Source organism: Trachypithecus francoisi, unplaced genomic scaffold, assembly GCF_009764315.1.
Source record: "Trachypithecus francoisi isolate TF-2019V2 unplaced genomic scaffold, Tfra_2.0 Contig01585, whole genome shotgun sequence".
Taxonomy (NCBI): domain Eukaryota; kingdom Metazoa; phylum Chordata; class Mammalia; order Primates; family Cercopithecidae; genus Trachypithecus; species Trachypithecus francoisi.
Window position 1 is genome coordinate 2,432,708 of NW_022681444.1, and position 25,689 is coordinate 2,458,396.

The 25,689-nt window shown below is 39.9% G+C and overlaps 1 protein-coding gene and 1 long non-coding RNA gene across 6 annotated transcripts in view; one reads left to right on the top strand and one right to left on the bottom strand.

Annotated features, from left to right (window-relative positions):
* The window catches only part of GOLGA1 (golgin A1), a 69,852-nt gene extending 53,099 nt beyond the window's left edge, over positions 1 to 16,753 (bottom strand). For 2 of the 5 annotated variants that reach the window (XM_033190887.1, XM_033190897.1), the window contains exons 1-7: positions 16,615 to 16,753; positions 15,754 to 15,803; positions 14,249 to 14,538; positions 7,008 to 7,098; positions 4,611 to 4,685; positions 3,569 to 3,666; positions 2,105 to 2,137 (exon numbers count right to left, since the gene is read on the bottom strand). In XM_033190887.1, coding sequence (XP_033046778.1) covers positions 2,105 to 2,137; positions 3,569 to 3,666; positions 4,611 to 4,685; positions 7,008 to 7,098; positions 14,249 to 14,383 — 432 coding nt within the window. In that variant the 5' untranslated portion in view covers positions 14,384 to 14,538; positions 15,754 to 15,803; positions 16,615 to 16,753. The other 3 variants (XM_033190885.1, XM_033190889.1, XM_033190894.1) reach the window with 3 other exon arrangements.
* A 31-nt stretch (positions 16,754 to 16,784) lies between these two features.
* On the top strand, positions 16,785 to 19,753 carry LOC117071170. Its single transcript, XR_004432176.1, has 2 exons — positions 16,785 to 16,990; positions 17,411 to 19,753. It is a non-coding gene; the product is annotated as an uncharacterized LOC117071170 (long non-coding RNA).
* Positions 19,754 to 25,689: the final 5,936 nt, after the last annotated feature.

Sequence of the window (25,689 nt, forward strand, 5' to 3'; positions counted from 1 at the left end):
ATAGAAAAATTAGCCAGGTGTGGTGGCGGGGCACCTATAGTCCCAGTTACTTGGGAGGCTGAGGCAGGAGAATGGAGTAAACCCAGGAGGTGGAGCTTGCAGTGAACCAAGATTGCGCCACTGCACTCCAGCCTGGGTGACAGAGTGAGACTACATCTCAAAAAAAAAAAAAAAAGAAAAATTTCCCCCAACCTCTCCTTCAAAAGAACGAAACAAAACAAAGAGAAAATTCCCTTTGTGAACCTTATGAACCTAAGTAGGTTTTTTAGTTGGTTCAGCCCTATATGGATACCCTTTACCAAAATTTTAAAAGATTAAAAAAACAGTTCAATGAGAATTTCAATTGCCATAATTTTAAGAGTTTCTTTTATGGCAAGAAAACCTTAATCCAACCCATACCTCCATATTTAAGAAGACTGTTGGCCGGGCACGGTGGCTCAAGCCTGTAATCCCAGCACTTTGGGAGGCCGAGACGGGCGGATCACGAGGTCAGGAGATCGAGACCATCCTGGCTAACACGGTGAAACCCCGTCTCTACTAAAAATACAAAAAACTAGCCAGGCGAGGTGGCGGGCGCCTGTAGTCCCAGCTACTCCGGAGGCTGAGGCAGGAGAATGGCGTAAACCCAGCAGGCGGAGCTTGCGGTGAGCTGAGATCCGGCCACTGCACTCCAGCCCGGGCGACAGAGCGAGACTCCGTCTCAAAAAAAAAAAAAAAAAGAAGACTGTCATTAATAGCATATGTTTGAGGATTTTTTTTTTTTTTCAACCACAGGTTTCCTTGGGACTTGACTTTTCTATAATTCTTTCCTTATATAAAAATGTTGCCAGGCACAGTGGCTCATGTCTGTAATCCCAGCACTTTGGGAGGCCAGGCAGGAGGATCACTTTGGTCTATGAGCTCAAGACCAGCCTGGGCAACACAGTAAGACCTTATCTCTATTAAAATTTTCTTAAAAATTAGCTGGGCATTGTGGCTCATGCCTGCAGTCCCGGCTACTCAGGAAGCCTAGGGGGGAAAATCATTTGAGCCCAGGAGGTTGAGGCTGCACTGAGCTGTGATTGTGCCACTTCCAGCCTGGGCAACAGAACAACCCCTTGTCTCAAAAAAAGTTAATGTATTCTCTCAGCTTGATAAATGGATTTCTATAGAACAGAAAGTAAATAGTTAACTTGGTGTTTTATGGAAAAAAAAATAGTTGACTCTAATGATTATTTTAAAACTAAAATGTTTTTCCAATTGTAGACTTGAAATTTCATCTTGTTCATATGTGGGAGCCAGGAATATATTACTTAAGGTACCTGCACGGTGTTATGCAAGTAACGGTACTAGAATAATCAATTTTCCTCATCTACATCTAGCCAAGAGGTTCTCATATATGTTCAATGCTCAGCCTTGAGAAATGCCTTCCTTCCCCATCGATTCATCTTTAAGTGTTCCTAATATTACCACAGTGTCAATCAGAACCACAGCAGGAAAGAGATGGCCAACTCAAATCAGGCGTTTTGAGGATGGTTTAATAAAAGGGCTTATCAAAGCTGTGGGAAGTGTAATATAGCCCAAAAGATAATGTGCTGGTAACAGTTGGGCATAAAGGGGCAAAAAGATGAAGAGGTTATAGGAAACCCAGAGAGAGAAAAACTATGTCAAGAAGGCAAACCAAAGGTCCCACTGAAACTGTTACTTTTGGCCATGGGATGCAACTAAGCAGAAGAGACCCCACATGGGGAAAGGTGGGGGAAGAAACATCCTGACCACATCTTCTTTCACACATGGTTCTTTCAGGGTTCCCCACTGGCTGAACCCAACCGGATGCCAGAGGGCATTTTAAGCCCTGCTGACACAGTCTCTATCAGCGTTCAGGTACGCAGAGAAAGGGAAGACAGGAGGAGTGCAGAGTATATCAGGAGGGGCAAACAAAAGACATCCTGCACATCCACCAAAAAAGGGGAGGATCTGAGCTTTTCGAGTCAGTATCTAATCATAAACTGTCCTGCTTCCAAGAGGTGGTATAGCAATCAGTATGTTGGTTACTGGATAAAACGTTTTCCAAACCCTAGAGACGAGACCAACAAAAATGAGACAAAAATAAAGATGAACTAACCTTTTCAAGCTGATCCATCTTTTCTGACCATTCCTAAAACAAAACAATAAAAAAGTATGGTTTCCAGTGAAGAGCATCTGTAATACCAAGATTTCCAGAAAACAGAACCACCCAACTCTTCCCAGAAAGCAACTAACCAAACAAAACAAAAAAGCCAATTAAAAAAAAATCCATAAACTTGTTTTAAGAAAGGCAAGAGTCATAGCAGTAGAAGAAAATGCACTTTATCTAAGATTCTAGAATAGAATGAATTCATGAGTAAAAGCCTACAGATTTTTACTAAGCAGGACACCCAAGAAAAGCCATATCTGCTGTTCTGATGCAGCTTTTCAGCTTGTTCCTGGGAGTTTTGCCATGAGTACTGTTATTTCTTGGGAGTGGGTAGCTGGGACCAGCTAAGTTAAGTAATTCTGCAAATGATGTTTAGAAATTAATTCCTGAAACTGGGGGAGTAGGGGGGATCTTTTGCAGTCCCTGATCATTATTTTCCTTTTCGATTTTACCAACATGCTTTATGCCATCTGTGTAAATCAAAAGAAAAATAATTATGCCCCTTATTCACAAACCATAAAATAGTGAGGAAAAAAAAACCCATTCGCACAAAAGGCAATATACTGATTGCCTATAATCAGAATCCATCAATTTTAGATTATTTCTTCATTTATATACATTCATACCATGGTTATCCACTAAGTATTGGTAAACGGTATTTTTTCTGACTAGTAAATGTCCCAGATGATGAACAGACACTTTAAAACCAATCAACCAACCCACCTCCTCCAGATGAAATAAATTACACAATTTCTTAAGTGAAACATAATAAGCTGTCTTAATAAATCAAAATTATCATTACAATATATTTATGCTTAAATTTAAAATGTCATCTATTATTTTGAACAAAATATACTTCATAATTACTGTAATAGCCAGTAACAGAATTATTTTCCTTCCTTGTGGTTATTCATTCAGCATCTTCCAGTGGTTGGTTCTGTTGAGATTATAGGAGTTCCCCTCTGTCCAGCTGGTTGGGATTGAAGAAACGTGGGAACAGAGGTTGGAAGAACTCTGTATACTATGGATTATGACTAGGTTAATAATACCTTCTCCAGGATAAAAGGAAAATGTTTGGGGGTTAGAATTTCAGAGAAGTTTTTAGAGGGCAGAGACCTTTTCTCTTATTTTGGGGCCTGCCATCAGATTACAGATACACTATTTCCCTTCTCAATTTTATGAAACTATACAGATGCAAGGAATGATACTCTCACATTCTGGACACATTTCGTGATTAGAACTGTAAAGTTTCTTCACTTTACAAGAAAAGGCCAAATAAAACCTTAAAGAACTTACAACATTCCTTTTCTCCTAGGCTGTAAATATTTTCTGTAGGTTATGTCATGATTTTTGAAGTCATGTCACTAAGTGAAATCTTTCCACTAGTTTTGGGCAGTGCCACATATAAAATACCTGGTCCTTTCTGGCTAATGCCAAAGCCAGTCCTTCTGCCATTTTGGCTCTGTTGGCTTGGAATGTCTCATTCTGCTCTTGAAATTTCCGCATGGAAGCTGTTAACAAAGAGGCTCTATTTGAGATATGAAAATACTTCAGAAACAGCATGACAAATAGCCCATGTGATTATTTCAAAACTGTCACCTAATGAAAAAGGCCAAAGTCACATAAGTGGATTATGATACTAGGAAAAGCTTGATCCACCTCAACTTTCCAGAAGAATATTTTGGCCTTGGTAACAGACCACAGTGTTTGTTTGTTTGTTTCCTTATTGTTTTTGTTTTTTGTAATAGACAAGTATATATATTTAGAAAGATGCCAAAGGTAACTTTTTAAATTGTATAATGATAGAACACTGAGGTAGGTAGGTTGCCAGAAAAAAGCTGATGCTAAGTGATGGCTACTACCACTTTATCAGAATTAAAAACAAAAACAAAAGTCAAAACAAACAAACAAAAAGCCTTGCTTTTATTTTATTTTCCTTAAAAGTTTTTTTTAGTACATATCACAAAAAAATAACTTTCTACTTCTACTAACATCTTTCCTGGATGGTATCCAAAGAACATATGATTTAGGGCAGACTAAACAAAATGTATGCTTTATTGCTGAGGGAGTGATGACAGGGATTTCTCCCAGTTACTCAACACAGCAGCAATGAAGCTGTGGTGAGAAACCATTTCCTAATCCAGACCTAAGGGATAGGTACTAGATTTTATTAAAACCTGAGGGTAGCCTAAATAAAGGGGTCAACTGGATAGAGACAAGCTGATACACCTAATGACCTACTCCTAAGAATCATGCCCATAAAGCAACATAAATAAAACTTGTATACTTATAAATTTTATATCAGCCAAATGTTTTATCAACTTGATTAACAAGTATACTACTTATAAAATAAAGATTCGTGCTTTCAAGAAGGATAAGCTTAACCATACGCTATTGTTTCATTTCAAAAAACTAAACCTTGAAAAGATTGAAAAAGCAGGAAAAAAATACGTACAATCCTGGTGTTTTTCTAATGCAATTTCAAGCTTCTCTTTTATCTTCTGCAAGTTTCGGACCTGTTCAGCATAGTCTTGGGTGAGGAGGGTGACGCACATACCAGAAATGGACAAACATCAGGAAAGGAAGTTAATTAAACAAAAAAATGAGTGGAAATGATGATGATTTTCTTAACCTGAAAACCACTCCTGTTAAGGAAAGTTAGGCAGACAGCCTCCCATTAACAATGAACAACACAGGTAAACAAGTATAGTACAAATTATCCATGGTGTATAAATGGTGAGTACCAAAAGGCAGGTTTGTTCAGCCTTGATGGAAAACAAGAATTAGGCTTAGCCTAGTGATCAGAAATGTCCTGCTATGAAAAACACAGATTTATCTCATGACTAATTTCAAATCTCAGTTTCCACTTCCTCTTCCAGCCTTAGCAGTAGGACAGATCAAAGCAAACTCACTAAACAGCTCACTTACAGTCCACACAACTCAGGAACAGTAGTTAGGGTGATAAGAAACACCGTAGATGCAGCATTGTCTTTATAGTGATAGCACTTAATTCTCTAAAAAAGTGAGCTCCCTTTCTACACAGGAACTTGGTTACCTATGCTATACTAAATGTGAATGTCAGAATTAATTATCTAGGTGGCCAAAGAAGATAATTATGGTTTAGTGAAAACATAGACAGTAGCTCAAATCCCAACTCTGTCAGTCCTTAGCTGGGGACCTTAAGCAAATTATTGATCCTGTAGTATTAGTTTCTTCATATATTAAATGATATTAATTGTACCTACCACAAACGATGCATTAGATAATAAAACATTTTACATGCCTTAGGTGCTTTGCACACAGTGCTCAGTAAAATGCAGCTGTTATTGTTGTTACTGTGACAATTATTATTACTCATACTAATACTGTAGGACAATACTCAGGACATAGTGGGCCCAATAAATGGCAGCTCTCTTCCCTGTCCCTTCTCTAATGTAAGTCAAGCCCAACTATTCTTCCTACCATATGGGGAAGGTATACATATTATTTTATAACTCTCTCTTCAACATTAAACAAACGTAAAATTACTTTACCTCTGTTACTGATACTATGTATGGGTAGGAGTAACAGGATAGCAACAATTAAGTTTAAAGCAGATGGAATTAAGACTCTAGCATCAAATAAATCTGGGTTTGGATCCCAGCTCTACCATTTACTATTTGTAAGGCCTTACCTTGCTAAGCCTAATAAGGCTCTAGTGAGGACGAAAGAATTAGTAGTTGTGAGTTATGCTATGAACCTTCGATAGCTACACAAATACAAATACTTCACATACAATGTGGTGAATCTGGGTCTGATAGCTACACAAATATAAATATTTCACATACCACTTGGTGAATTTGGGTCTGCTGTTTTACTCCAATAAAATGGGCATTAAAAGGCCAAGGGATGGCTGGGCACGGTGGCTCACGCCTGTAATCCCAGCACTTTGGGAGGCCTAGACAGGTGGATCTCGAGGTCAGGAGATCGAGACCATCCTGGCTAACACGGTGAACCCCGTCTCTACTAAAAATACAAAAAAAATTAGCTAGGCGTGGTGGCGGGCGCCTGTAGTCCCAGCTACTCGGGAGGCTGAGGCAGGAGAATGGCATGAACCCGGGAGGCAGTGAGCCAAGATTGCGCCACTGCACTCCAGCCTGGGCGACAGAGCGAGACTCCATCTCAAAAAAAAAAAAAAAAAAAAAGGCCAAGGGACAAAAAGAGACATAGAAGCCATGAACCACTTTACAGGATGAAGTTTTCCAAACGTATCCACTGGCAGAAAACAAAATAATAACTCACAATTCTATCACAACCATGCCCTCCTCAGGCAAAGGATATAATGGGAGCTGTATAAACTGCACACAAAAGACATAATGAAGAGTTACGCCTTCTATGCAGGTACTGAAGTCAGAAATACCATTGAAAAGTGGCCCAAAGACCTACAATGACACTTACACAGGTGGTATGAGCTGCAGGAACTGGCAACATAGAACCAGTCTCTCTCTGGTGCTGATGAATCCAATATCTGTTGGCCATTCCCTTTAAATACTAACCTTATCCCTTTCCACCGGAAAGCAGGCTATGCTAATGGTGCAAGATGGTCAAATCTATTGTACATACACTATTACTATCTTTTATTTCCATGGCTAGAAACCTCAGGAGCAGAAAAATTTTTTTAATAAACTTTCAAATTCAGTTTTGAATTTACACTATTTAGTACACTAAAAAAAGAGGGTATACTTGCTCCTATCTAAAAAGATCAAAATGATATGTGAAAATAACTATAAAGTCATCCTATATGGCTATTTTATAGGAAGAGCCAAGCAAGGCAAATTTCTTGTGTTTGTTTTTTACAAGTTCTTAGACGTACCAGAAAGTCTGGCCTCTAACTTCCGTATCTGTTCATTCCTTCTCAAAAGCTGGGATGAAAGATCTTCTCTGGAGCTGCTTCCATCGGAAGCCTGTTGAGGTAGACACAAGGAAGGTGGAATTCATATATGTGTGAGACCACAGTGCTGAGCCAGAAAGTGACAGGTCTACTTTAGGTTTGGTTACACTTAAATTAATTGTAGTCACTGAAAAGCTTCTTAACGTAACTGGGCCTAGTTTCTCTACCTGGAAAGTGGAAGCAATGCTTTCTGCCTCTTAAAGTGAAGGAGAGAGGAGATGTTAAACAGATAAATCGTATGTGTACACGTTATTGAAATAAATAATAGTAAATAGATCCATTATTACAGCAAGTATATAATACAAAAACTATATTTGCCATGATAAAAAAAATCACTTTATCTTTCCAAAAGTAAAGTCCTGGGATAAAGAGGGCGGGAGTTCTTTAGGGATCAAAAACTGGCCTATGACTATGAATCTTTCACCAATATTGATAAAGTTTCAGTATCTTCATCTATAAAACAAAGGGATATCAATCTAAAACTCTAATTTGCATCATAGACTTCGGCAGATAATATGCATTCAACAAACCAATATATTAACGAGGCATACATTTTTCCCAAAAAAACAGATTATTTTAAAATAAATGAATACTACTACTACTATGGGCACTGCTTGAGATTGCTAATAACTCAGTTTTTAAAATCTCTTTTACTTTTCATTATAAAATTTTTCAAACTACAGAAAGGGAGAGAGATTGGTCTAATGAACACTTTCCATCTACTTTCACAATTGCTGAAGCTTTGCCTTATTTGCTTCACCAATTTTTATTTTTCTGAAGTAATTTACATAACAGACATCATTACATTTCACCCTAACTACTCTGATAATTATTTCTAAAAAATAAGGATATTTCTCTTCATAGACAACATATGATTATCATTCCTAACAAAAAATACTAACATCCAGTCCTTAATCATGTTTCCCATTGTATCCCCAAAATGTTTTTAAAGATGATTCAATAATTCACTTCAAATATTCATCTACATGTCCAGCCAACTGCCCATCCAATATGTACTGAGAGTCAGGACAGTGGACAGTTAAGAGGAGAGTCTCTGGTGTCAGAAGACCTTGCTTCAGGTTCCAGCTTTACCACTTTCAAGCTGTAAGAACTTAGGCTCATTACTCAACTTCTCTGTGCACTGGTTTCCTCATTTGCAATCTGTGATAACAAATATCATTTGCCTCACAGAGCTGTGACGAGGATTAAGTAAATCAATACTTGTCAAATCCCTAAAACATAGCCTGGCACATATTAGCTTTAATATGTGTCATCTATTACTAGTTGTCTTAGTCTATTTGAGCTGCTATAAGGAAATGCCATAAAGTGTGTGACTTATAAACAACAGAAATGTATTTCTCACAGTTCTGGAGTCTGGGAAGTCCAAAATTAAGGTGTCAGCAGATTTGGTGTCTAGTGAGGACCCACTTTCTGGTTCATACATGACACCTTCTAGCTGTGCCCTCACATGGTGGAAGGGGCAAGGTAGCTTTCTGGGGCCTCTTTTATAAGGGCACTAATCCCATTCATGAGGGTTCTTCCCTCATGAGTTAATCATCTCGGAGACGATTCACCTCCTCATTCCATTACTCTGGTGGTTAGGTTTCAATATATCAATTTTTGGGGACACAAACATTCAGACCACAGCATTAGAAGTATAAGAAGCTGTTACGATTATTACTGTTAGTGAGACATAGAATGTTTCACTACTGTGCTAAGCACTAGGAATAGTGGTGAAACAAAGAGCTCCTATCCAAAATAACAGCAGCAGCAGCTAATTATGAAATGCTTAGAGCCAGATACCATGCTAAGTGCTTTACATCCTATGAAGAAGAACTGACATTACAGGCCTCAGACTGTTATCCTTAGAAAGGCCTGCTTTTAAGGCTGGTCCTTGCCTGGCATCTGGGAACTTAGACTTTGGGAGGGTTCCCATTATTCTGTTAAGAATGGCTCATTGTGCCTAAAATGTTTGTGCAAAAATATGGTTTATGCTGAATACCTGGTTTCCTTCTAGAGTCTGGATTATTTATTTATTTATTTATTTAGACAGAGTCTCGCTCTGTCACCCAGGCTGGAGTGCAGTGGTACAATGTTGGCTCACTATAACCTCTGCCTCCTGGGTTCAAGCGATTCTCCTGCCTCCTGAGTAGCTGGGACTACAGGTGTGTGCCACCATGCCCAGCTAATATTTGTATTTTTAGTAGAGACTGGGTTTTGCCATGTTGGCCAGGCTGGTCTCGAACTCCTGACCTCAACTGATCCACCCGCCTTGGTCTCCCAAAGTGCTGGGATTACAGGTGTGAGACACCTCACCTGGCCCGGAGTCTGGAATTTTGATACACAGTAGGCAGAGGGTGTTCACATGACCAGTACCCAATAAAAACCCTGGACACTGAGTCTCTAATGAGCTTCCCTGGTAGACATTTAACATGTGATGTCACAACTCATTGCTGGGAGAATGGAGCGTGTCCTATGTTACTCCACTGGGAGAAGAATCTTGGAAGCTTGCACCTGTTTCCTCCAAGCTTTGCCCCATGCACGTTTTCCCTTTGCTGACTCTGTTTTAGATCCTTTCACCGTAATAAATTACAGCAGTGAGTAAAACTGTATGCTGAGTCTTATGAGTCCTCCTAGTGAATAATCAAATCTGGGGATGATCTTGGGGATCCTTGACACACATACTTTAATAAAGATAGATACAGTTCCTATCCCCATTTTATAGACGTGGAAAATAAGGAAAGAAAAAAATGAAGAAACTTGCCCAAAGTCACATAAAAATAATAGAGCAGATATGGCTCTATAATCCGACCTGAGTTCCTAAGGGCTACACTTCCCTTATCGCCTTTCATGAAACTCCCAGTTCAGTGGAAGAGACAAGCAAATCATCAATAATAATGTAATACAGTAGGTGCTATTACAGAGGTTAGCAGAAGACAAGGCACCAAACAGCCAGCAGGGGTAAAGGAGAGAGGGCTGGCAGAGGAGAAGGTCAGGTCAAGGGAGTTTCCTGGAAGTAACATGTAAGCTGAGTCTTAAGACACACAACAGTCTGTAAGAGGAATGCAGGAGTGAAAGGGGAGACAAGATATTCTAGAGAGAGCAAACAGCATGTGCAAAAATTGTAGGCATGAAAGAATGTGGTACATTCTAGAAAGTGCAATAAATTCAATCTGGCTGTAGCACAGGGTGTAGGAAAGTACAGTGAGAAAATGCTGGCCAAATAAACTGAGACAAGACCATGACAGTTTACCATTATGCTATAATAATGGGTTTATACTTCATCCTGAAAATGATGGGGAAGCCACTGAGTTTTATGAGTTTTAAGTACTGGAGAGACATGAACAGATCTGCTTTTAGAAAGATCACTTTGGGCTGCGCATAGCAGCTAGCGCCTGCAGTCCCAGTGCTTTGGGAGGCCAAGGTGGGCAGATTGTTTGAGCCTAGGAATTCGAGACCAGCCTAAACAACATGGCAAAACTCCGTCTCTACAAAAAATGCAAAAATTAGCTGGGTGTGGTGGTACGTGACTGTTGTGCCAACTACTCAAGAGGCTGAAATGGAAGAATCGCTTGAGCCCAGGAGGTTAAGGCTGCAGTGGGCTGTGATCGCGCCACTGCACTCCAGCCTGGGTGAAAGAAAGAGACCCCTGTCTCAAAGAAAACAAAAGGTCACTTTGGGGACAGGGAACCCAAATAGACTACAACATTTGTCCCAGAAAGAAAGGCAGCCTGAAATCAAATGATAGTATAGGTTGAGTATCTCTTACCCAAACAGTTTCGGATCAGAAGTGTTTTGGAGTTAGGATTTTTTCAGATTTTGGAATGTCTGCATATACATAATTAATAATTTGGGGATGGGACCCAAGTATAAACATGAAATTATGTTCCATATACATTTTATACACATAGCCTGAACATAATTTTATATAATATTTTAAATAATATGCATTAAACAAAGTTGTGTTAAGTATTTATGTATTGAATTTTCCACTTGTGGCCATGTTGGCGCTCAAAAAGTTTACGATTTTGGAGTATTTCAGATTTCAAATTTTCAGATTAGGGATGCTTAACCTGTGCTAGTAAATGTACTACTAGAAGATGGAGTAGAGAGGCAAGTTTGAGACATTTAAGAAATGAAAGCTGCCTGTAATCCTAGCACTTTGGGAGGCTGAGGCGGGCAGATTGCCTGAGCTCAGGAGTTCGAGACCAGCCTGGGCAACATGGTGAAACCTCATCTCTACTAAAAATACAAAAAATTAGCCGAGTATGGCGGCATGCACCTGTAGTCCCAGCTACTTGGGAGGCGGAGGCAGGAGAATTGCTTGAACCCAGAGTCCAGCCTGGGAGACAGAGTGAGACTCCAAAAAAAAAAAAACAGAAAAAAAGAAACAGAAGCCATTATACATGGGGACTGATTGGACATCAAGAAGTGAAAGGAGGGAAGAGTCTATAATACCTCCAAGGTTTCTGGCTGGTGACTTGGGAAGATGAAGGTGCACGTTTGGAGATGGAAATAATGAATTCAATTTTCTTCATTTAGAATCTGAGATGCCACAAAGGAGGCATCTGTTTGGAGAAATATATGCAGTTGGGTATAAGGGTCTGGAGACAGGAACTAAGGATCAGGCTGTATTAAGTTCAAAACTTGAGAAATCCCAAAATAAAGTACTTCCTGAATCCAGATCAATCTCTGTATTTGGAATACATTACTAAATAAATGACTTCATTTAGCATGTCAGCATGAAGGCAAAGCAGGTCCTTCTGTCACAGAACCCAGCCTTAAAACTACATCCTTCAGCCCGATGCTCAAATGTGTGCTTATATTTCCTCTTAAATATAGGAACCAGTGATAATGTAGACCTGGTAATCTTATTGTTCCATCCCAATAACCTAATAGCTTCTGCCATGTAATCTGACCTGGGATCCAGGCAGTATAAAAAAGCAGGAGGAAGACTCATCTGACCATGGAAACAACTCAAATGTCTATCGCCAGGAGAAGACAGAGATAAAATGTGGCCTTTTCTAAAGCTGGGATCTTTTTTTTTTTTAAATCTTTAGAGATAAGAGTCTCGCTCTATTGCCTAGGTGGGAGTACAGTGGCACGATCATAGTTCACTACAAATCTCAAACTCCTGATCTCAAGTGATCCTCTTGCCTCTGCCTCTCAAAAAGCTAGGACTACAGGCATACCACCACCAACTTGATTAATTAAAAAAAAAACAAACAACTTTTGTAGAGATGCGGACTTGCTATGTTGCCCAGGCTGGTCTTGAACTTCTGGCCTCAAGCAATCCTTCCGCCTTAGCTTCCCAAAGCACTAGGATTACAGGCATGAGCTTCCGTGCCCAGCCTGGAATCTTATACAGCAGTAAAAACAAATGAACCACAGCTTCCTATAACATGGATGCATTTTATAAGCATGTTGAATTAAATTTTAAAAAAGGAAATCCAAGAAGTCTACAGTGTGCAACTTTTATAACTTCAAAAACAAGCAGTATTAAATAATAAATTATCTATGAATACATACATATCTGGTAAGATATTTTAAAAAGCAAGTGAATTAAAAATACAAAATTTAGAATAGTGGTTATGCTAGCCTAAATTGGGTAGAGGAAATTGGAAGAAGCATATAAGTGGCTTAACAGAATTGATAATGTTCTATTTTTTCAGATGAGTGATACATTTACTTTATGCTTTATACTTTAAATATATATTATATACATTCATTTATACATATCAAGCATTATAAATTAGTTTTAAAAAAATTTATTGCCAAGTGTGGTGGCCCACCCCTATAATCCCAGCACTTCGAGAGACCGAGGAGGGAGGATCATGAGGTCAGGAGTTTGAGACCAGCCTGGTCAACATACTGAAACCCTGTCTCTACTGAATATACAAAAATCAGCTGGACGTGGTGGCAGGTGCCTGTAGTTCCAGCTACTCAGGAGGCTGAGGCAGGAGAATCACTTAAACCCGGGAGGTGGAGGTTGCAGTGAGCTGAGATTGTGCTGCTGCACTCCAGTCTAGGTGACAGAACGAGGCTCCATCTCAAAAACGAAAACCAAAAACCAAAAAAAATTATCCCAGGCATGGTGATGGGCACCTGTAGTCCCAGCTACTTGGGAGGCTGAGGCAGGAGAATTGCTTGAACCCAGGAGGTGGAGATTGCAGTGAGCTGAGATCATGGCACTGCACTCTAGCCCGGGTGACAGAGTGAGACTCTGTCTCAAAAAAAAAAAAAGAAAAAAAGAAATTTATCTAACTTAAGAGGATTCTGTCATATGCAAAAGCCACACTTTATTTTTTAAGCATGACATTTCCCTAATATAGCAACATCTTCATTTTTTGAAATCTTATAGCCACAAATGTATTTTACTAATAAGAAACATATTGTAGGCCAGGCATGGTGGCTCACGCCTGTAATCCCAGCACTTTGGGAGGCCAAGGCGGGCGGATCGCCTGAGCTCAGGAGTTTGAGACCACCCTGGACAACATGGTGAAAACCTGTCTCTAAGAAAATACAAAAAATTAGCCAGGCATGGTGGAGTACACCTGTAGTCCCAGCTACTCTGGAGGCTGAGGCACGAGAATTGCTTGAGCCCCAGAGGCAGAGGTTGCAGTGAACTGAGATCAGGCCACTGCACTCCACCTTAGGCTACAGTGAGAGTCCATCTCAAAAAAAAAAGAAAGAAAAAGAAAAAAAGAAACATACTGTAATCACTGTTGCCATCTTTCCATCAACCTTCCCAATACAACAATGCACTCTGGCTAACCCCTTACCACAACTCAGAGACCTTGTTAAGCAGCAATGACTTAGTTGTTATATAAGTATATATGTCTGCAATGAAAATAGGCCCAGACATTTTCAGAAATGAAATGCAAAAGAAGATGTACAAGGTATACATATGGAAAAACAGTACAAGAGGACACTGGAGAGAATATGAAGAGGAATTCACAGAAAAATAAGGAAAAAAAATAGAGTACCTTAACATTTACAAACCAAACATTAACAAAAAGGTACCTCAGAGTAAGAAGAATCAGATGTACAGGCTCTTATACAGCTATAAATCATGAAAGATATGAAATAATCAAGCAATTTAAAATATTTATTGGAAGAATTCCCTGCAAAAGTATCTTTATTTCTTAAGTAAAGATACTTACAAAGTCATCTCCTGAGTCAGCTCCCATTGAGGCAACTGATTCCTTGCTCACAGACCGTGGGATCCTAGTAGCACCTCCTGGTCTCTGAGCAACAGCAGTCTCTTCTGCAATTTTCTTCTTCAGTTTTGCAAACATGTTTGCTGTGTGGCTATCCCGCACAGATGATGAGCTCTCAGTAGTCCTGGTGCCTGTGTTCAGGATTCAGACACAGGCGCCTACAAAGTTTCAGACATCCAAGCTAGCTGCATTCCCACTTAAATGTGGGCCAAGGGCTTATGGCAACACAGGATCTATAAATCAGATGAAAGGGACAGTTCAAAATCTGGAGAGATTTCACATCTGAGTTGTTAAGTTTTAGATTTCAAAATTAAGCTTCATAATTTACATGTACACTTATAGAACACAATTACTAAACATTTAAAAAGCACTCAGGTGCTTCATATGCATATAAAGATGAAGAAATCCAGTCTCAAGGAGATGAAGTAACCTACCAAAGATTGTGTGGCTAAGTGGCAGGGCTGGTATTTGAACAGAGGACTCTGATTCACAAATCTCTGTTTTTTTTTGTTTTGTTTTGTTTTGTTTTTAATTACACCATGTTGAGTATGACATATAACACATTTGGTAAAATTTCCCAGAGCAGACATCGACATCACATATTCGTGACTTAACGATTTCAAATCCTTCCTCCAATAAGCTTAACTACAGTTTAGTGTTCTTTTTTTAAGTTGAAGGCAAAAATGCATGTAATTCGATTCATATGTAATCCAATATCCAATATGTAATTCAATATGTAAAAGGTGCAATATCCTACTATTTCAGGATGGTTTGCAATCAACTGTCCAATAGGAAAAGCTGGTAATAGAAAAAAGATGACAAGCCAGACAACTCTGTTGTATAGGTATCTGATATCCTTGAACATTTTCTGGAGACACTGTGTGGTTCTGAGTTTGATAAAATTACCTCCAATCAATTTCTTTTCTTTTTTTTTTGAGATGGGGTTTTTTTCTTGTTGCCCAGGCTGGAGTGCAATGGCACGATCTCGGCTCACTGCAACCTCCACCTCCCGGGTTCAAGCGATTCTCCTGCCTCAGCCTCCCGAGCAGCTGGGATTACAGGCGCGCACTATCACGCCCGGCTTATTTTGTATTTTTAATAGAGATGAGGTTTCTCCGTGTTGGTCAGGCTGGTCTCAAACTCTTGACCTCAGGTGATCCACCTGCCTCGGCCTTCCGAAGTGCTGGGATTACAGATGTGAGCCACCGCGCCCGGCCTGTTTCTTTTCTTCAGAATGTTTGACATGATATTCAAAGTAAGATTCAAAAATTCAATGGTGTATAAAACACTAATATTCTGGTTCCAACCTGAACTTTCCATGTTTTGTGGAGGATACCTAAGCTCTGCTCTGAGATACACAAATGCCATCTTACCACTTCAGATCCTCCATTAAGTCTGTACAATTCTTCAGAAACTTTACTTTCAATGTCTGTAAACCACTTACTCACCTGGCTTATCTACTAGATTTAAAAGAGCTTGGAGGTCAAAGCATTCTGTCCTGCATGAAGACAAAATAAAATTCATTGGCTATTTCTTTTCAAGTGTATGGCCGAAATGTTGGGTAGGGATGGGGAGAAGAAGTGAAGGAAGAGGGACAAAAGAAGGATTAAAGGGGGTAAGAAAACCTGTCACAACTCTCAATGGGATACCCTCCCTAACCCTGATCTCCTATGAATTTGTTATTTGCCTAAGAGCTTCACTTACAAGCGCACAGAACACAATTGATCACCACAGCGGGTGCCTAAACTCATCTCTCCCCGGGAGCCCTAAGCAAAACAATTTGAATGAGGTTAAGTTTTCCTGGGGCCAGTATTTATTTCTCAGTTGATTACTATACTCACACACTGTTTACCTGGCCAGACCCTGGACTGTCTGGTCACGAATTTGCACGGAGAAAAAGCAAAGCAAAATTGGGTAAAGACAGATGCCTAACCCCCAGGGAGGCAGGCAGGTGTCTGCCACGGCAGTTTGGATCTCACTCCCTCAGGCTCCCTCCAGCCCCGCCCGTGCTTGGACTGTCAAAGAAAGGAAGGATCCAACATCTCTCCCATTTGACAGCAGAGAAACTGAGCCCCAGAGAGGAGGAGCGACTTGTCCAAGGTCGCGCAGGGAGGAATCCCGGAACCTTAGGCTCCAGACTCCCAGGCCGGGGCAGCCCGCCTCCGCCCCCACTCTCACCCTTTCAGCACTCCGGTGCCGCCCCCCGCCTTGGGGCTTGGGCAACCCTGACCGGGCCGCTGTGGGGACAGACAGAGGCCACCGGGAGAATAAGGGGCCTACTCGCATTCCCGGAGTCCTGGCCCGCGCACCTGCCTCTCTCTGGGCAGCCAGCAAAGCCCCGCCTCCGGGGCCTCTCGTGAGCCCCGGACCGCGTCACCAGCCCCCACCGCCCGGCCCGCGAGCCGAGCAGCGACCCGGAACCGCACGTCTCCCAGCGCGCCGGAAGTGACTGCGCGAGGCAGTTGGTCCAACGCGCGCATGCGCCCGTGAGCAGCCTTGGCGGCTGCTGTTCTAACCTCTGGGCGGCGGTTGGGCCGGAACGGCTGGAGTGCGCGAGTGCCTAGCCGGGCGCTCCCTCAGCCCAGTTCGCCACGTCAGCGAGCGGCCAGAGCCGCAGATGATGACTGAGTTTCCGAGGCCTCTCTTGGTCTTTTTCTGTTTTAACAGGGGCGTGTGCAGAGCGTGGTAAGTGGGAGGGGCTTCGTGTCAAAAGTGAAAGAACCAGTCCGTGCCACAGGCACCGCTGCGCTGTGCTGGCTACAAACCCGGCCGGGGCTGCGCTCCTTGGCCAGACGCCCCCACGTGCCGCCCGGTCCCGCCGCACCCTAGGCAGCTGCCTTGCCACTGTGTGACCCGGGAAGTCTGCGCCTCCATCTTCACTCAGAAGGCAGTAGCTCCAGAAACTAGTCCTTACACCTTGAGACCAGTTTTTAAAGTTTGGCGCCTGTCACCTCCTGTAGATGACGCGTTTTATATCGCAACCGAGTACATAACGTCCACCAGAATCACGTTCTTATTATGTAATGCACTTAAAAACGCTAGTGGCAGCTCACTATATTGGATTAGCTTCACCATCCGCTGCTGGGCCGTCTCCTTTCTCCTTAGGAAGAAAGTTCAAAGCATCAAAAGTGCCCCGCGCGCGCTCCTGTGGTCCCAGCTACTCGGAAGACCGAGGTGGGAGGATCTCTGAGTCCGGGGCTTCGAGACCAGCCTGGGCACCGCGGCAAGACTCCGTCTCTTTAAGTAAATAGCAATCATACAGGCAGTAGGAAAAGAAGAAAACAAAACAGGGAAAACTGTCTTGTTCTAAGTCACAGTCCAGGCCGGGCGCGGTGGCTCACGCCTGTAATCCCAGCACTTTGAGAGGCCGAGGCCGGTGGTTCACCCGAGGTCAGGAGTTCAGACCAGCCTAACATGGCGAAACCCCGTCTCTACTAAAATTACAAAATTAACCGGGCTTGGTGGCCCTATGCCTCGAACCCCAATTACTTGAGAGGCGAAGGCAGGAGAATCGCTTGAACCTGGGAGGTGGAGGTTGCAGTGAGCAAAGATTGCGCCATTGCACTCCCGCTTGGGCAACAAGAGCGAAACTCTGTCTCAAACAAAAAGTCACAGTCCATATCAGTAACCTAAGTCAGGTCCCTGAACTCATCAGTGCCAAGCCAGCCATTCCACTTTAAGGAACTCTGGTTCCATCCCCAGACTTAACACCAGCCCAAGAGTAAGCAGATTCCACCCAATTCTTCAACAGTCCCTTCCTTCGCGTGTTCCAGGAGCAGGGCACGGGAAAACCAAAACCAGGATTCAGACATTTACAAACTAACAAGAAGCATCAACCCCAAGATGGTTCAAAGCCTCTGAGATAAGTGAATGAAACAAACCCTAACAGTTCAGCTGTCAATACCGAAAAAGTACCAAAAACTTTAAGCAAATAATTTTTATTTTTATATTGATGATACACTTAATATATATGTGGATTCAAGATACAAAATTCATGTACAGGAGTTCACACCTGATGAATGTAGACACATTCCTAGAGAACATTTATCAATGTGAAAATTTCTTTAATACACTGACAACAACAAAAAAATATTCTCTAATCTCGTTATTCAATAAACATCAAAACGTTTCAGTTTTCATCCTCTGGTATTGAAGTGCCCTGAAGGTGGTAGGCACTGTATCGCAGGAGAAAACATTGGAAAGCCTACTGAATCCGCTCTGCAGAATCACAGTGTTTACTCTGAAATTCATTTAGTGAAGTAGTGAAAGGGTATCTTTTATGACAAATCACATCGCATACAAGAGTCAAAAGTGATGAACTCAAGAAAATAAAATGTTTCAACTTCTCAATTTCTAAAATCTATGGAGTATTAACCATAACAAAGAAGAAAAAGGCTGTTGGAAAGGAAGAAAACAAAAAACATCCTGTTTAAGAGAACGTATGGCTTAAGCAATTTAGAACACAACTGACAAGACTTTTATAATACCACAAATGTTCAAGTCAAATGACAGTGACAGTATAATTTTCCCCTTAGTCATTGGTAGTAAATAGCCCCTTCAAAATTTATTCTACTGTTAACACATATAAAAACTAATGAATCCAAACAGTTTTGCTAACAGGGCTGAGTCGATGGATTTTTTTTCCTAAGTATTAACTCACAATATCCAAATATTAATACAAATGAACAACAAGATTGTTTCAAAGATTACAGTGATTTGTGAATAGCTAAACAGGCAACCAAATAGCTTCATTATTTGCACAACAGATTAGCAGCACTTGGATAAGAATTGTTACATGAAAAATATTGTGCTTCAATCTCTTGAGGAGAGCTAATAAATATAACTCTATAATCCCTATAGTGTTACAATTCTATAACATTTCAGTTACAGACAAGCACAATTTTTAAGTATTTCACACCACTAGAAAATTGAGTAATTATATCCTCCAAATGTAATTACTGCTATGATTTAAACAAGTGCATTTCTGCCTAGTAATCAGAATGTAGACAATAAGTTCATTATTTTCAAGGGAAAAAGATCAAACATAACTTATTTTAACTCCTATTTGATTATCTTAACCTTTAGTGATGATTTGAATTTAAAAAAGGGAAACTCAACCTTACAATGGAAACTGCTCAGAGGAAATAATAAAGTGGCCTGAAATTACAATAATTCTTAGCACAAAGTAAAAAGTGATTTATAACTGCTTCATCTGATTCAATGATTAATGAAACCATTGTTATACTGGTGCTACACAACAAAGATAACCTATATGGATAAGTTATTTTACTTGTAAACTCTGCTATGAAAATGTTAGGACTTTGTATCTGCCTTTCCTATTATGTAAGACATCTCTACCTCAACTGGAAGAATCCTCCAAAATAAAGGTTTCTCTGATTATTGAACAGCAAGGTTTATTAAAAACAAGCAAAAAAAAAAAAAAAAAAAGTAGGAGAACTAGCCATATGGTCTATGTGGCAAAAGGAATGCATTCAGATAACTATAAAAAGCCACACAAATCAAGTTCTAAATTATTGTACTGAACCATTAGAAGGTCTTTTTAATGATATAATCAATGAGTTAACAAAAACCATTTTTTAGGAAACAGTAATACAAATTCCTTTTTTGTTTTTTGAAATGGAATCTCGCTCCATCGCCCAGGCTGGAGGGCAATGGCACGATCTCGGCTCACTGCAAAGTCCGCCTCACAGGTTCAAGCGATTCTCCTGCCTCAGCCTCCCAAGTAGCTGGGATTACAGGCACACACCACTATGCCTGGCTCATTTTTTTTTTTTTTTTTACTAGAGACAGGGTTTCACTGTGTTGCCCAGGCTAGTCTCCAACTCCTGAGTAATAAAAATTCTTATTGTGCTAAAACACTTTAAGCAAATTTTTCCTGCAGATTTTTAATATACCACAATACATAGTTTTAATTTAGGAAAAAAGCAATTAATAGCATGCAAAGAAGGGTGGGAATAATTTTTTTTTTTTTTTTTGAGACGGAGTCTCGCCCTGTCGCCCAGGCTGGAGTGCTGTGGCCGGATCTCAGCTCACTGCAAGCTCTGCCTCCCGGGTTCATGCCATTCTCCTGCCTCAGCCTCCCAGGTAGCTGGGACTACAGGCGCCGCCACCTCGCCCAGCTAGTTTTTTGTATTTTTTAGTAGAGACGGGGTTTCACCGTGTTAGCCAGGATGGTCTCGATCTCCTGACCTCGTGATCCGCCCGTCTCGGCCTCCCAAAGTGCTGGGATTACAGGCTTGAGCCACCACGCCCGGCCAATATTATCCCTCTATGGTTTGGAAGTATTTACTTTTGGGATTATCATATATGATCATTTCAAATTTTATACTTATTCATACTGATTTCATGTTTGACAAAATGTATGGTTCAAACTGTAATGTTTACAGATTTCAACTTTCAATCCTGGCAAAGTGGACATTCACAACAGCTTCAGAAAAGAAAAGAAAATCAGTGATATAACAAACATTTAAGTAACATTTACTGCAGACCTGTAAGAAGGCTAGCCATAATTCCCTATTTCATTCTGAAAGTGATATAACTCAGCCTATTAGCTTTCATTCCATAAGCCTAGGAGAAAAGTATAAAACCTAAAATTACCTATGTCTTAATAAGCAATATTACACCTAAGATGATTGTCTTAGTAGACTGGAATTGTCCACCAAAATAGGAAACTGATCCCCAATTTATAGTCTATGACGAAATTTAGGCTTAAATAAGTGAGTTTGTAGTTTTAATATAATGGACTTCAAACTATTAAAAAAAAAAAAACAACTCTGAGTCTACTGTCCAAGTATGTTTAAAAATCACACTGATTAGTCTGATAACTATTAAAAAATAATTTTTTTTAGGCCAGGCACAGTGGCTCACACCTGTAATCCGAGCCCTTTGGGAGGCCGAGGAGGGTGGATCACTTGAGGTCAGGAGTTCGAGACGAACCTGGTCAACATGGTGAAACCCCATCTCTACTAAAAATATAAAATTAGCTGGTCGTGGTGGCGCACGCCTGTAATCCCAGCTACTTGGGAGGCTGAGGCAGGAGAATCTCTTGAACCCGGGAGGCGGAGGTTTCAGTGAGCTGAGATCGCACCATTGCATTCCAGCCTGGGCAACAAGGGCGAAACTCCATCTCAAAAATAAAAATATTATTAATTTTTAAAACTGTAAAAGAAATTAACAAAAATATTTTAAAATTAAGAATGGTTCTTCAATCAGTGATTAAATAACAATGTCATGTAAAATTGGAATTCTTCTCAAAAGTCAATATTACACTAAACTAGTAAGTGTAAAATACCAATTTTAGTTTAAAAAAATTTTCATATTTACGGAATTCCAAAGGAAATATTTCTATGGCACCAACAAATTAGTTATACTTAATACAGTTATCTCTACCCAATTAAAGGCAGATCACCCTACATTATCCTGACACCCTTCCCATCAATAGGTGATTGATTCCATTCACACATCAATTATTTTTCCTTAAACACAAGGCATGCTTAAGTCTTGTTCAAAACTCAATGAAGTTGGAACATAGTATAGTATTAGGCTTTGAAATTCTAGTTTGAGGAAGATGAATCGCTTTTTTCTTTTTTTTTTTTTTTTAAAGTAAAATGGTCCCATTATCCAGGAAAGACTGAGAGGTACAGCAAAAATAGGTGTAAAGTATCAATGTATAAGAGCGCAGGAGACTAGAGGGGAAGAGCTGGGTTTTCTAAGCAAGTTTTACGTTATTCAACCTCAAAGTTATTGGCTTTACAACGGCTGGGGTTAGAGGTCACATTCACTATGTCAAGTCTTTTCTACTGTACTTTTCGTTACCACTGCTGTCCTCAAATTAATGTCCACAAGGAGCCTGAATCAGTTCCATGAATTTTAAATGGTATATTATCTGCTCTACTACTCTCCAGTGCAAAAACAATGATTTGGTTTTTCAAGCAACAGAGCATCAGATCCTATGGATGTTTTCACTGATTTTTCAGAAATAATAAATTACCAAATTTTAATATTTATTCAAGAAAAAGGCTGTTATAATTATTTCTAAATACTGTAATTGAAAAGTGTTAGGAATAGTTGGCTGTTTTATTTAAAATACAATGAATCAGCAAATGTAACATTTTTTGGGTGGTAAAACTGACTCCTGAGATAATTTCTCTATTTTAAGATAATTTAATATTGAATCAGAGAGATTTAATCTTCCAAAGAATATTGGTGTAAAAAGTTGCTTTGCAGTTACATTTTATCATGCAAAAATAACCTCTACTTAATTTCTTCAGTGAATGTATTTAAGTGTATATTAAACATCTCCTACACTCTTTCATGCAAATAAATATGTCAACTGAAGTAACCAAACATTGATACTTGGCAACATTCTATAGGTTCACAAATTGGCACTGCACATATTTACTATCCTCTTATCCTCCCCAACCCTATCATCCTTGGGAGAGGTTTGAAGGCCCAGATTTTTATAGCACACCATGCATCTAATATTAAAAACTCTACTTAATGTGTGAATATATCATCAACTTGCAGAACACAAGTGGTCTCATAGAGACACAGCAATACGAGTGGAGGCATTTTATTCAGTGGAAGCATTTTCTCAGATGAGCCTACTCACCTTTGATAAGCAAGTCCAATAAGAAAAAATCTGTAGCTAGAAATGCCAAGACAGGACTAAATTAATCATAGCTGCTGCAAATATACAAATTAACAACCTCCTGTTCCTCATTAAATCCTATCTTACTTAAGTTAGGCCGTCCCTTAGCTAATGCCCCCTTTTCTGCCTCACAGAGACACATAAAACGAGGCACACTGATGAAAAAAAATTGTTCCAAAATCAAAATTCAGTATGAGGCATAAAAATGACAACTGGGAATATATTTCCCCTATTTAATGGACATTTTCCTATGTTTTAAAATGTGATCAAAGCAATTTGTTTTCCACAGCCCATTAAGCCCCACTATAATTTACTCAGTAATAATACTTAAATATGGATCAAGAAAATAAAGGACTACTACAGCTTCAGAATCTGCTGGTGTCTCAGTTTCACATACTTAGGTTTTTCAGGTTTATATCACTAATTTATCATCAGTTTAAATAAAAATTTGCAGGTGATTTTAAAGCTAAGAATATCCAGCTTTCTGTTAAAATCTTCATATCCTAATTTCAACTCCAAATTAGCCCATTTTATCCAAACACAAGCCCCTCAAAATAGAGACTTATGAATGAGATACAGCCACAACCTAATTACAGCAGCATGAACAATGCCACTAGGATGTCCTCACAGAACTTAAATAAATTCAGCCCACAATGGGTATGGGTACATAATATACACATACTGTATCATTGCATACCAATATATTTACAAATATGTACACATATATACAAAAAGTATACACAGAGATTGCATGTAGCATCACAAAAATATACATATGCCATTACAAATAAAATAATTTCAAATAAATAAGGTCAACAAAAGAGCCCTCAAGGTAAATATCCTCTTATGCTTTCCAAACACACACAGGAACATACACACTCAAAATATCACCAGGAGACTCATAGCATTCATATTCGTATCAAATCTTTTACTCACTCAAGGTGGGGAGGTGGTTTTGAATCACTGGCAATGGCCAAGTTAGCAGACCTTGGTACCTGACTATATTTCCAGTCCAGAATGTTTTCTGTATATCAAGCCGATTACAAGTCTCCAGAAATTAGATTTTTCAACTGGGTCCAAACTGCTTCTCAGAGACAGAAAGTTACTAAGTCACACATGTCAGAGGAGATTAAACCTGGAGGAGAGTGCTACAGAAAGCTCCTTAATACCTAATACATAAATCTGATTTGTCGCTTTTCCCATTATCCTGACTAAATTCAGTACAATTACCACCTAATCTGTTTCAGGGAATTCTATTGCACAAAGGAAATAAAGGGCATAGCCAGAATTTGGAAGGGAGGGAACCACCCGGATCCTCTATCAGGAAAACTCCAGCCACAATTGGATTGCACTTTGCTTCTGAAATCCTAACACATTTCAATTTGGTAAAAATAAAGAGGGTACAATAAATTCTGTGCTTTGAGAGGTTTAAGAGCACCACTTTCTAGGAGAAACACACACATGCATATGAAGAATACATCCTGGCTAGAATAAAAGATAAAATGTCAGACTTGTGGATTTTTATAATAAAAATTTGATACTGTTCTGTGCCAAAATACAAATCCCTAATTATTCTTTCTTGTTCATTATAGAAAGCAGTCTGAGCTACTGAGAAGACTGCGCTGAGATGAGGAGATCTGAGTTTTAGTTCTAGCCCTATCACTAGACCATCACTATGGGTCTCAGCTTTCTCTTCTGTAAAATAGAGAAGATAGTTGCTTTACCAACTTCAGAAATATACAGATAAAGAGAAAATTTCACTGTGCTTCATTTTGTTTTGTGTATAACTGACTTCTTGCAGTCTTAGGCTTTCTATGTTGTTTACAATGATACTTAAGAGAGATGAGAGACTGTATCAGAATTTCCAAGGAGAGTTTGTGCAATTTGAAAACAAAGGAGTGATTTTTCCCTTTGCTTTGCTCTGTTCTTAGTTCCTATATTTAAATTTTTATGAATTATAAAATTAATTAGGGCTTAAATTTTTTATATTTATAAAGGGCAGGTGGTATGCATTTTTAAAAAATGAAATTCTTTGCCACTATCAGCTCAAGCCCATTGGGCAACTGTCCTTTTACATAATTCTCCCTTGATTAAAGAACTACAGAAGCTGGGTGAGGTACAAGGAGGGTTTATTAAACTGTATGTTTAGGCTGGGCGTGGTGGCTCATGCCTGTAATCCCAGCACTTTGGGAGGCCGAGGCTGGCAGATCACCTGAAGTCAGGAGTTCGAGACCAGCCTGACCAGCATGGTAGAACTCCATCTCAAAACACAAAATTAGCTGGGTGTTGTGGCGCATGCCTGTAATGCCAGCTACTGGGGAGGCTGAGGCAGGAGAATCACTTGAAACCGGGAGGCAGAGGTTGCAGTGAGCCGAGATCCCGCCACCACACTCCAGCCTGAGTAACAAGAGCGAAACTCCATCTCAAAGACAAAAAACAAAAAAAACTGTATATTTAAAACTTTCATGATAAAAAGTAAAGACACAGTATTCATTGCAAATGTGACCTTCCTAATGAAGCCTACCCTGATCATCACTTTTTCTTTTTTTTCCGGAGATGAGGTCTTGCTTTGTCATCCAGGCTGGAGTGCAGTGGTACAATCACAGCTCACTGCAGCCACAAACTCCTGGGCTCAAGTGACCCTCCTACCTCGGCCTCTCACGTAGCTGGGACTAATAGGGGCATGTTACTATGCCCTGCTTGATCACTCTTT